This window comes from Squalius cephalus (genome assembly GCF_949319135.1).
Source record: "Squalius cephalus genome assembly, chromosome: 16".
In the NCBI taxonomy this organism is placed as follows: Eukaryota; Metazoa; Chordata; class Actinopteri; order Cypriniformes; family Leuciscidae; genus Squalius; species Squalius cephalus.
Genome location: NC_137137.1, coordinates 36,015,227 through 36,028,165, shown reverse-complemented (window position 1 = coordinate 36,028,165; position 12,939 = coordinate 36,015,227). Strand labels below are relative to the sequence as shown.

Here is a 12,939-nt window from a genome sequence, read left to right as displayed (position 1 = left end):
AGAGATGGTCAGATCTTAAAATAACCAATTTTATCTTAGTGTGAAGAGCATTTTAATAATCCAAAGAAGCTTTTGTGCAATGGAAAGATTGCATTGATGTTAAAGGATCTTAAAACCATCAAACCCAATGATGAACAATGGTAATAACATGGTATTCTTCGGCCACTTTCAGGTAGCTCTTTCAGTACTTTATGTATCTATATATTTCTTTATGTACCATGTACCACAGTATTATCATAGTACTTCTCATAAAAAGCGATTCCCAAACAAAACACAGCCAAAAATAACAATGACTCGCCATTCCACTGAAGGAAACACAATAAACATCGCAGTTTTAGGACACAGGCTAGTGCCATACTGTGCAAAAGACATAAAGCACCATGGTATTGTTTGAGATAACGTGATTACAATGATATATTCTCGATAAACACGTGGAATGTGTAAAAATATCATGTTTTACCATCAGTACATACACACTATACAACAGCTGAGGAGCTTCATCCCATGTTTGGGTCAAATACGGACAAACCCTGAACAGTCTAACATATAAACCAACGGATGGGTTTAAACATCCATATCTGACCCAGACATGGGCTGAAGCAACCCAGCATTTTATATAGTGATACTTTTCCATAAGAGAAACATCAATGTGCGACGCTCAAATAAACAAAGCACAATATTTATATATTACAGTAAACATGACTATAAATGTGTAAATAAACGAATAAATATGTATTTATTAGCAAGAACGCGTGATTGCTCTTGCAAAAGCTAGTCATTTACTGATATAGCATTGACTGTTTGTTGACTGATTATGGGAGATATGATCAATATATGTTTCAGAATTCTCTTTACAAGCAAAACATGCACATTAATGAATATTCAAACAAAAGAAGTAAACCGTTTTTTCATCTGCACGGCCGCGACACCGTTATATGAATCAGCCGTCGCACAAAACACATCATATCGTGTCGTTGTTTCATCTTACCTGTCGACAACATTAATGCTTCCCCGGCCCACCGATTAATGCGCTAATACAGGCTTACGAGCGGTTATAACTGCGATGCGATGGACGCGCGCGTCAGTAACGCCACTGGACATCCATCAGGCCGAAGCTTCCGCGTCACCTCGCGTTGTGCGTCCGCAAATAATTCCACACGAAAACAAAACCAAAAAGCATCTATAAATCATCGAAATGAAAACACATCGCGCTAGTCAAACTAGCAGTGCGGGTTAATACGCTGGACACGCCCACGCCGCTGCTTCCCGTGCCGTATGCAAATTTACCAACCGTACTATGGCGAGAGATAGGCTCATGAATATTAATGAGGTGACGCTCCAGGAAGGTTACCAGGCAACGCTTGATTAATATTCATGCGGTAATCCTTCGCCGTAGTCGGATTCGTAATTGTTTGGCTATGGTGCGTCATTAAATTAATGTTATAGTTATAAATTATGTATTTATGATGCAGGTTGCGTAGAACTATCGGGAACCTTAGTATACTTGATCAGTAAATCAATATACTTGATAGTGAAATCCTGATTTGAAACAGGACAGTGCGCATGCGCGAAAACATTGCGCTCCCCACTCTATGGTCCTCGTGAGCCATCTTGTTGCCGATCCATATGCTACACCGATGATCATACATCATACTTCAGTGTGCACTGCATTATTACTCTTATTACAGACATTTTCAGTAATCAGCAAACAGACATTCTCAGAACTTTAGCTAACATTCTGGCAAGGGTTTCTCAACAAAGTTAGGCTATTTGGTTTAATAACGTTCTTTAATAATGTTCTTAAAAACGTTATTTAAATATTGTTCAGGGAACGTTTAATTTTCTGAAGTGTTTTAGTTGGACGTTAGAACGTTTTTTGAATGTTGCTACTTTGTTCAGAGAACATTCAAAAGGAACGTTCCCATAACGTTTGCAAAATTAAATTATATAAAAAAATGTTAAAAAAAAAAAAACCCTTTTAAAAACTGGACATTTTGAACGATCAGTTTCATCTGCATAGTGAGTTATTTTGTAACTCAATATTTGATTAAACTGCACTGATACTGGGAGATGTGTACATATGAAAGCAAGGGCATTTTGTTTAGATGGACAAAATAAGAGAAAAACCAAGTAATATACAAAAGGAAGCTTTCTAGAAATAGTAGGCTATTACATACAGTATCCAAGTAAAGAAACACATTTATAAAGAGATCACATATATAAGCTTATATCCTCTCAGAATTACTAAACTTCATCATCACCTTGTATTGTCTACAAATACTTGGTCACATGCTGCTATCTGGAAACCAAGTGAATGGATTGCATTTCTAAATCACTGCATCAATATCAATATGTGTCATAATCAGAAAACGTCTCATGTATTTGTTCTGCAGCATATGAAACGTTCATTTTGACGTGAACATTTAAAAACCATGAAAAGCTGAGCTAGCTACGCTAGTTTCCTTGAGTCCTGGAGGAAACTGCAGCAAACTGAAGCAAAACACTTGGTTCGGTATCTCCTTTATTTGGAAAAAAAAAAATTATTTGACATTGAAATATGTCTAACGCTGACTATGACCTTTCTTGTGGATTCAGGAGTTTGGTTGATTTGGCAAAAAAACCTCAAAGTCATTGGCACTAAAACTAAAGAACTATTTAAAGTCCCCCTGTAGTCAATGATTGCATCCCTAAAACTCATCTTTGATCACCAGAATTACATATTTAAACGCTTTTTCCTTCACGCCTTAAAATATCTTGAATATAACTCGACACCCTTGCCTCATTTAGTATGCGTGGTTCTATGAATATGCAAATGAATCCACTCACTCACTCAGCTCAGAGATCCACTGGTTGACGATCACACGTTGATCTGATTGGCTACAAGGTAGTTTGTGACGTCAGAAACACCAGCGATTTCAAAGCGTGTTTTTGAGACTGTCTTTGGTTCACTGCAGTTTTAAGGAGGAAATACTCAGCAATGCTGTCGACTTATGAATTTACACATGATTATTAATAACACCACATAGGCATATAAACTACATTAAACGCTGGATTTTCACCACAGGGGGACTTTAAAGGTAAAGTTCCCTCGTTAAAATACCAATTGACCACCATTAAAGAGCGGGTACTTGAGACTCGACTGGTTTTATAAAATGAAAATCAAAAACATTATTAAAAAAATTATTTATAGTCATGTTTACAAAAACATGAAAAAATTATAAAGGTACTTAATATATCTGAAACATTTAATGTACTAGTAAACCATTATATCGTTGCCCTGCACTAATCGCATCCAAAATAAGTTTGTTTACATAATTTGTGTGTGTACTGTGTATATTAATTTTGTATTTATAAATTCACACACATGCATGCATATATCTAAGAAATATTTGCATGTATATACTGTATATATATATATATATATATATATATATATTTTATATCTAAACACATTTTTCTTAAATATATGCATGCATGTGTGTGAATTTATAAATACAAAATAATTATACACAGTACACACACAAATTATGTAAACAAACTTTTATTTTGAATGTGATTGATGGTTGCACAGCACTAATATATATCTATATATCTCCACTTCTTAATTTACAGACTGGTCTCTTTTCACAATACTGATGTCCTGGGCAGTCTATGCACTGAGAGCACTTGCCAACTCTGAAAACATAAATAACCAACAATAAATTAAAGTCTTTGAACTCTAGATTAGCATCGCTACGAATACAAAAGTACCTAGAGTTGTTTAAAACAAACAGGACAAGAGTTCACAATAAGGGCAAGCTCCCCTGCGGCGCCAGGATGATCCCGAACACGTAGAAGAGTCCCATGAGCAGGTTGAGCTTGGCGGTTTTCTGCGGGATCTTAGCGTAGCAGCGGCGGCGGAACTGCCGCTCCAGCGGGAAGGCCATGGGCAGCGTTAGCAGCGGGAGAGCCATGCTAATGCTGTAGCGCGTGGCTAGGATGCAGAAGAGCAGGTAGGGCACGAACAGAAGCAGGTTGTAGATGATGTAGGAGAGCGTTGGTCCCACTAGGATGGCTAGCGTGACGATTCCCGCCTGCTTGTCCGAGTCCATGTCTCGGGTGTTGTTGCTGTGCAGGATGGCTTCAGTGTTGAGCGCTAGCGGCACGGCGTACACTAGCGGTAGCACTGACAGGTATCCCACCTGCACCGCGTGAGCGAACATCACCGCCAGAGGCCCGAAGGTGATGAGGATCACCACGTCCCCCAGAGCCACGTACTTCAGGCCGATGCCTAGAGGACACACACAACACGTGAGGACACTAGCATTGTGAACACACGCCTGGAAAATGAGTGCGATTTTGCAGTTAAGTCTCATTTTTCCCCAAATATTATTAAATGTATGACCAGTTCTGGGGATAAAACTGAATACAAATTACATGAGATGAATGTAATCTATTTCGATTACAAATTTAAAGGTGCAGTGTGTAAGTTTAGCAGCATCTAGTGGTGAGGTTGTGAACTGCACCCAACAGAAGTTACGGTGGCCGACAGGAAGTGATGTCGTCGTCTGAGACAGCAGAGAGGAGCCAGTTAAGCGGAGGTTTCTTTACAAAGATAAATTAAGAAATTATATTTACCTAATTATTCAGTAAAATGTTATTGCGAATATTATTGTGACTTGTTCATCATTGTGTCAGTGTTTTATTCGCTGACTTTAGCTGAAGCTTCTTATCACGAAGAACAACATAGTGACGAAACGCATTTGTCCGTTCAGGGCCACCGTAGAAACATGTCGATGTAAGCGGACCCGCGGTGTGTGTAGAGAGAAACGCCTCATTATAAGCTAATAAACACACAACGGTTCATTATGTAAGGTCTTTATACACCACTGAAAACACAGTTATGAATATGATATTGCATTTCTGTCAACAGATCCTCCTAAATATTACACACTGCACCTTTAAAGGTACACTATGTAATTCTTTGCCACTAGAGGCCGTTTATTCAAAACAAAGGCACTGCGACTGGCGATTATCCTCCACGTACCGACCGCTCATGTAATGAAGAGGAACTGTAGTCGGATTACGAGTATTTTAAAGTGTAATTTAATATAATAAGTTTTTAATTTATAGAATCTGATTACTTAATCCAGATTACATAATCAGTTCCTACCAGCTCTGTGTATGCGTCATCTTTTATGTCAGATTCTGTCATCCAACCAAATTAAACTGGAATAATAAGGTGCCTTTTACACTACACACTTTCAACTAAAAACTGAAAACGTTTTATGCCACGACGATGTTTTGGGGCCTGAAATACTGAATTCATAGCGCTAAAATTAGTAGCATTGCAATATTAAAATATTTGAAAATGAACATTTTAAATATAGCTAAAACTGCCAGTAGGTGGCGCCAAGTCACAGTCTTAAGCCTGAAGTACTCTTCATCTTTTACACCAGTGTTACTCATTGCGCGGCTCGCCAAGCTTTAATTTGTGTGGCTCTCATGACGGTAAATATAATACGTTGATATGATAATGCATTCACTAGAGATATTTCATAAAACCATTAAATAACAAGTAGGGCTTTAACATAACCCTTTAAAAAGTAAAAGTGTCAGCTCTATTACAAATAATTTCGATCGGATTGAAAGGGGTGGTTTATCGAGAGAACGTGAAAAAACTTGATCGACTGAAAACCGAAACTGAAAGGACGACGTATGACGCGCGTGAACGAGCTGTTCTCCTGATGAATAAAGTGTCACATAAATGAGTGTCCTTTCATTCTATAATTCTCCTTTCACTCAGCATCTGTGAAGTGAAGCAGGACAACGGCTCACCAGTCCTTGTTTCAGATTATCATACAGACGACTTTGGGCATTTTTACTGCGTGATAAAAACAAACAGCACGGCACAACGGTTCATATGTTCATATTCCGATTTGAATCTTTTGACTTATAAACACGCACATCAACCCGATCATGTATCACATCACGTTTAGCGTTCATGTAAACTATAGTACATTCAGATTCATCAATCGGAATGAATTCAGTCCGACTGAAACAAAAGTTGTGCATGTATCCAGTCTCTGCAGAGATGCCAGTTATGGCGGTCTTTCCAGCTCTTAACGCTGCATGTGCTCTTGGTTGGTTAGATAGGCCTACAAGATGGGCTAATGTAGAAAAAAATAACTTAAGGTCATTCTGGGATGAATATTTTCTGGAAATCCCTTTTTTTGTTTTCTTTTTTTTTTTTTCATTAAAGGAAATCATCTTGTCTCAGTTACAAATTTGACTGATAAATCATAAATAATGTTTTTTTTTCCACCCTTTTGTATTTATTGCATTGCATATTGTATTGTTCAGGGGTGACAGATTGATAGGCAGACATGGTATTTATGACTGGATGTAACTTTTTATACTTTGCGGTAAAATGGCTCTCCTACTGACTTTGTCCTATCAGTGCGGCTCGCATGAAAAATATAGTGAAGACCACTGTTTTACACGTACATTAGAGTATATAAATTTTACATTTTGAAGTTGCATCTCTTAACATTAGTTAATGCACTTAACTATAATGAATGATCAAGGTATAATTAATATTTAAAAAGTACAGTACTTTTTGTATTTGCACTATTTTATGTGTTATGTGTGTTTGATTAGTCAGTTATCAGCCAGTGAGTCCAACCTAGTGTGGGATGAATCCAGCTGTCGATCGGCTTATGCTTAAGCCGTTTATCACTCTCCTCTGATAACAGGTCGACATGTTCACATCATATCCTCAGGTTAAAGGGATAGTTCACCCAAAAATGAAAATTAGCCCATGATTTACTCACCCTGAAGTCATCCTAGGTGTATATGACAATCTTCTTTCAGACGAATACAATCAGAGTTATATTAAAAAATGTCCTGGCTCTTCCAAGCTTTGACCTTTATTAACCAAGCTCTTTATTTTCAACATTTATTTTTCCAAGCTCAGAAGGCCTTTATTAACTGCCTTAATTATTAATATTAATTAATAATTAACTTTATTAATTTCACTTTTATGATGGGTAGATGCACTTCTATGGACAAAACATAAACGACCATTCACTGCCTTTATAAAGCTTGGAAGATCCAGGACATTTTTAAATATAACTCTGATTGTGTTCGTCTTGAAGAAGTGTGTCATATCACCTAGGATGAGTTGAGGGAGAGTAAATCATGGGCTAATTTTCATTTTTGGGTGAACTATCCCTTTAAGAGCGTGCATACAAACGTGTTCACTGTGACTGTAAGACCCAGTCATAACCCATCATATTCACCTCCAGTAATTTTTGGTCTATATAGCTAATTTTGCCCTTCATGGCCATTTTTTAAGACCCAGTCATAACCCAGCATATTCACCTCCAGTGATTTTTGGTCTATATAGCTAATTTTGCCCTTCATGGCCATTTTTTAAGACCCAGTCATAACCCAACATATTCACCTCCAGTAATTTTTGGTCTATATAGCTAATTTTACCCTTCATGGCCATTTTTTAAGACCCAGTCATAACCCAGCATATTCACCTCCAGTAATTTTTGGTCTATATAGCTAATTTTGCCCTTCATGGCCATTTTTTAAGACCCAGTCATAACCCAGCATATTCACCTCCAGTAATTTTTGGTCTATATAGCTAATTTTGCCCTTCATGACCATTTTTAAGACCCAGTCATAACCCATTATATTCACCTCCAGTAATTTTTGGTCTATATAGCTAATTTTGCCCTTCATGACCGTTTTTAAGACCCAGTCATAACCCATTATATTCACCTCCAGTAATTTTTGGTCTATATAGCTAATTTTGCCCTTCATGGCCATTTTTTAAGACCCAGTCATAACCCGGCATATTCACCTCCAGTAATTTTTGGTCTATATAGCTAATTTTGCCCTTCATGGCCATTTTTTAAGACCCAGTCATAACCCAACATATTCACCTCTAAGACCCAGTCATAACCCAACATATTCACCTCCAGTAATTTTTGGTCTATACAGCTAATTTTGCCCTTCATGGCCATTTTTTAAGACCCAGTCATAACAGAGCATATTCACCTCCAGTAATTTTTGGTCTATATAGCTAATTTAACCCTTCATGGCCATTTCTTAAGACCCAGTCATAACCCAGCATATTCACCTCCAGTAATTTTTGGTCTATATAGCTAATTTTGCCCTTCATGGCCATTTTTTAAGACCCAGTCATAACCGAGCATATTCACCTCCAGTAATTTTTGGTCTATATAGCTAATTTTGCCCTTCATGGCCATTTTTTAAGACCCAGTCATAACCCAGCATATTCACCTCCAGTAATTTTTGGTCTATATAGCTAATTTTGCCCTTCGTGGCCATTTTTTAAGACCCAGTCATAACAGAGAATATTTGCCCCAGTAATTTTTGGTCTATATAGCTAATTTTACCCTTCATGGCCATTTTTTAAGACCCAGTCATAACCCAGCATATTCACCTCCAGTAATTTTTGGTCTATATAGCTAATTTTACCCTTCATGGCCATTTTTTAAGACCCAGTCATAACCCAGCATATTCACCTCCAGTAATTTTTGGTCTATATAGCTAATTTAACCCTTCATGGCCATTTCTTAAGACCCAGTCATAACCCAGCATATTCACCTCCAGTAATTTTTGGTCTATATAGCTAATTTTGCCCTTCATGACCATTTTTAAGACCCAGTCATAACCCATTATATTCACCTCCAGTAATTTTTGGTCTATATAGCTAATTTTGCCCTTCGTGGCCATTTTTTAAGACCCATTCATAACAGAGAATATTTGCCCCAGTAATTTTTGGTCTATATAGCTAATTTTACCCTTCATGGCCATTTTTTAAGACCCAGTCATAACCCAGCATATTCACCTCCAGTAATTTTTGGTCTATATAGCTAATTTTACCCTTCATGGCCATTTTTTAAGACCCAGTCATAACCCAGCATATTCACCTCCAGTAATTTTTGGTCTATACAGCTAATTTTGCCCTTCATGACCATTTCTTAAGACCCAGTCATAACCCAGCATATTCACCTCCAGTAATTTTTGGTCTATATATCTAATTTTGCCCTTCATGGCCATTTTTTAAGACCCAGTCATAACCCAGCATATTCACCTCCAGTAATTTTTGGTCTATATAGCTAATTTTGCCCTTCATGGCCATTTTTTAAGACCCAGTCATAACCGAGCATATTCACCTCCAGTAATTTTTGGTCTATATAGCTAATTTTGCCCTTCATGGCCATTTTTTAAGACCCAGTCATAACCCAGCATATTCACCTCCAGTAATTTTTGGTCTATATAGCTAATTTTGCCCTTTGTGGCCATTTTTTAAGACCCAGTCATAACAGAGAATATTTGCCCCAGTAATTTTTGGTCTATATAGCTAATTTTACCCTTCATGGCCATTTTTTAAGACCCAGTCATAACCCAGCATATTCACCTCCAGTAATTTTTGGTCTATATAGCTAATTTTACCCTTCATGGCCATTTTTTAAGACCCAGTCATAACCCAGCATATTCACCTCCAGTAATTTTTGGTCTATATAGCTAATTTTGCCCTTCATGGCCATTTTTAAGACCCAGTCATAACCCATCATATTCACCTCCAGTAATTTTTGGTCTATATAGCTAATTTTGCCCTTCATTACCATTTTTAAGACCCAGTCATAACCCATCATATTCACCTCCAGTAATTTTTGGTCTATATAGCTAATTTTACTCTTCATGGCCATTTTTTAAGACCCAGTCATAACCCAGCATATTCACCTCCAGTAATTTTTGGTCTATATAGCTAATTTTGCCCTTCATGGCCATTTTTAAGACCCAGTCATAACCCATCATATTCACCTCCAGTAATTTTTGGTCTATATAGCTAATTTTGCCCTTCATTAACATTTTTAAGACCCAGTCATAACCCATCATATTCACCTCCAGTAATTTTTGGTCTATATAGCTAATTTTGCCCTTCATGGCCATTTTTAAGACCCAGTCATAACCCAGCATATTCACCTCCAGTGTATAGGAAAGAGCTGGACAGTCCCCCGAAGTAGATGAGCGCCAGATGCTCGAGTCTAAGCGAGGACAGGCAGAAGAGCAGTGTTGCACACAGACACCCGGCGGAGTAAAGCACCGCCCCGAACATAACTACGTCCTGCGGCTTCAGGATCTGGTCCACCAGAGTCCGGTCGTCGCTCTTCTTGTGATCGATGCCCTTGGAGAAGTCGTAGTAGGTGTTGACCAGGTTCCCGGCACCGTGGACCAGCAGCACAGCCACGGCACACACCAGCAAAACCAGCAGGTCCACGGACCCCTCCAGCTTGTAGGCCAGCGCGCTGCCGAGGGCCACCGGTGTTAGCGAGGCGCTGAAGCTCCAGGGACGCAGCGCTAACACGTACGCCGCGCACTTGCCCTGCACACCCCTCACGCCACGGGCCCGACCCGCTCCAGAACACCCTGACCCGTTCAGGCCGTTCGACCCCGAGAGAACACAGCTCTCAGCGCTCGCCTGCTTCATGGCGGATCAGTCTAGCAGCGCTTCAGAGAGAGGAGACGAGCTGTCGAGACACACACACACACACACACACACTCTAATCATTACAACATCACACCAGCAGACATTCATTAACTTACATTATTACAGCTCTTGACATGAATTTACACATGGTTTGTCTTGAAGCATATTAAAAACACCACAGACATATGAACAACATTATTACACGGCTCTGGAATGCTTTATTCTGATTGGTTAATCGTGCATCCAGCGGTTTATTACTCCCAGATAACAACTGAACACAGAAACACAGGCTCATCCGGGTCACTGAAGTCAGCAGCTGTTGAGTTTTTCCTCGTGGAAGTTTTACGTTTGGTGGGTTAATAAAATATTAAATATCATCATCATAAAGTTTATTTTGAGAGTATCGTAACGGTAACGGACTTAAAGAGCTCGTTGTGACTGTGATTGGTGGAATTTCCTGTACAGCATCATGGGTAATGTAGTTTTTCCACCACAAATTCAACTTAAATCAACTTAAAATATGTTGGAATAATGCAGAAGCAAATACCACAGATTAACAAGCTTGGTAGCTCACAGGGCCGACTTCCTTACAAAATCAAGAAACGCTTGAGTTTTTATGACTGTATGTGATTTCTGTGCTCCAGTTTGGTCCAATTGCAAAAGAAAATATCCACAACAGTGTTTCAATGATTTTCCAAAACAGAAAAATTACTAAGAGGATTATTAAATAAAGAAAATTAGATTAGGGCAGTCAGAAGAAAGACAATTTACTGTTATCTGTTCTTTTAAAAACACCATGCAGATGCTAGGGTGATATAACACAAAATAGCCTACAGTTATAAATGTACTTTTTTATTTTATTAATATGATTTATGATATTAATTACTGTGGAAATGCCATGTGAAAAACATATGCCCTTCAAAAACACAAGGACACTAACAAAAACCTGCCATGTTTTTATGATCATAAACTAAATAATCCAGTATATCTTCATACTTTTTTCAGTATTGGTTATACCGTGTGTTTCTGGACAGTAATACCATATTTTGGGTAGAAAATATATGTAAATATTTTCCATATTTACACATGATTTCATGTATTATTAGTAGTAGTTGTTGTGAAAGGACTCCCTCGCAAAGGGAGAATCATATTTAGGGGCCCGTTGAATCAAACCCCTGTAATGTAATTTAAGAGAGCATTAATTAAAGAGCCTTAATCAGCTCACCTGTTGATCTGCTCATTAACATCAGATCACGTGTCCATACAAGCACACTCATCCGTGTGTCAAACACAATACGCGTTTCTTTCACAAGTGTTCCATCACTGGTTATGATGATTATGATAGTGGTCCGGCTGCTAAAGGCTAATGCTAGTTAGAGAGATTATCAGAGATTATCAAAGTGTCCGTCAGGATCGTAACGTTACCTGCTCCACACACACACACACACTCTTCAGCAGAGCCACTCACGCATCGTGCCGTGGGTTCAGGGATCAATCCCCGCAGGGTCCGAGCAGGAGCGTGGCAGTCCAGTGATGATTTAAACGACATTAGCAACATTAACCGACTCACACATCGCCATTTCCGTCCAACACCTCAGAGTGCAGCGCGTGTGATACAGTCCGGGCGGAAACACGGTAGAACACTAATCGTTCCGCCCGACTAATCGTTCCGCCTTAGACAGAGGTTTTCGGTTTTCAAAGCGGGTTCAAAGTCAAATTATGTAAAATGTAAAAAATAAATATTTAATAAATATATTAAAATTAATTAATTAAAATTAAATAACAATCAGATATAAATAAATGATAATATGTAGATTAATATAGATTAAATAAGGAATGTGTAAAATGTAAAGAAATAAATATATTAAAATTAATTAATTAAAATTAACAATCGGATATAAATAAATGATAATATGTAGATTAATATGGATTAGATAAGGAATCAAAAGTAAAAGTGAATAAAAATAAAATAAATATAAATATAAAAACTGTGTAAACTATACTAAATGTATTTACATATGAAGACTTCAGATGCAAAAGCCTCTAAGTCCGTCTAACGTTTTTCTTTAATATTAACATTTTTATCAGGCTCCTATGTATAGGTTTCTACCTAAGTACCAACATTTCTGAGTGGGCTGAGGCTGAGATTTAGTGAGTTTAGGTGAAAGTATTTGATGAGCGTATCCTATGTGCGGAGAGCATTCACTCAATATTATTATCTCATTTTGACATATGGTGGCTTTTAGAGGCTTTTGCATCAGAGGTCTTCATATATAAATAATAGGCTCCAGTTCACAGTACAGTACTATACACAATCCCCTTTAAGTAATTTCGCCCATCTGCGTGTTGCCCTTTCTCCCATTCATAAGTAATAGGAATGAATGTCTTTCTATTTATAAACGCTGCGTCCGAAATCGAATTATTGC

At 38.0% G+C, this 12,939-nt stretch overlaps 2 protein-coding genes across 4 annotated transcripts in view; both read right to left on the bottom strand.

Annotated features, from left to right (window-relative positions):
- Nucleotides 1–1,258, bottom strand: part of mib2 (MIB E3 ubiquitin protein ligase 2) — a 79,320-nt gene extending 78,062 nt beyond the window's left edge. Inside the window, exon 1 of the mRNA XM_079898107.1 lies at nucleotides 989–1,258. Coding sequence (XP_079754233.1) covers nucleotides 989–1,001 — 13 coding nt within the window. The 5' untranslated portion in view covers nucleotides 1,002–1,258. The remainder of the gene's footprint in view (nucleotides 1–988) is intronic.
- A 2,264-nt stretch (nucleotides 1,259–3,522) lies between these two features.
- On the bottom strand, nucleotides 3,523–12,147 carry ubiad1 (UbiA prenyltransferase domain containing 1). 3 transcript variants are annotated; one of them, XM_079896342.1, is made up of 3 exons: nucleotides 11,982–12,147; nucleotides 10,009–10,553; nucleotides 3,523–4,270 (listed from the first exon to the last, which is right to left on the bottom strand). In XM_079896342.1, exons 2-3 carry the CDS (start codon nucleotides 10,511–10,513, stop codon nucleotides 3,783–3,785), a joined length of 993 nt encoding a protein of 330 aa, XP_079752468.1. In that variant the 5' UTR covers nucleotides 10,514–10,553; nucleotides 11,982–12,147; the 3' UTR covers nucleotides 3,523–3,782. The 3 variants fall into 3 exon arrangements, with proteins under 3 accessions (XP_079752468.1, XP_079752469.1, XP_079752467.1); XM_079896343.1 differs by lacking the exon at nucleotides 11,982–12,147 and adding an exon at nucleotides 11,739–11,888; XM_079896341.1 differs by having other exon boundaries at nucleotides 3,526–4,270; nucleotides 11,939–12,146.
- Between the last annotated feature and the right edge of the window lie 792 nt (nucleotides 12,148–12,939).

Coding starts and splice junctions, on each gene's coding strand:
- ubiad1 (XM_079896342.1), bottom strand. CDS start 10,513: ATGAAGCAGGCGAGCGCTGAGAGCTGTGTTCTCTCGGGGTCGAACGGC. Junction 4,271..10,008: donor CTCTTTCCTATACACTGGAG/GTGAATATGCTG, acceptor TGTGTCCTCTAG/GCATCGGCCTGAAGTACGTG.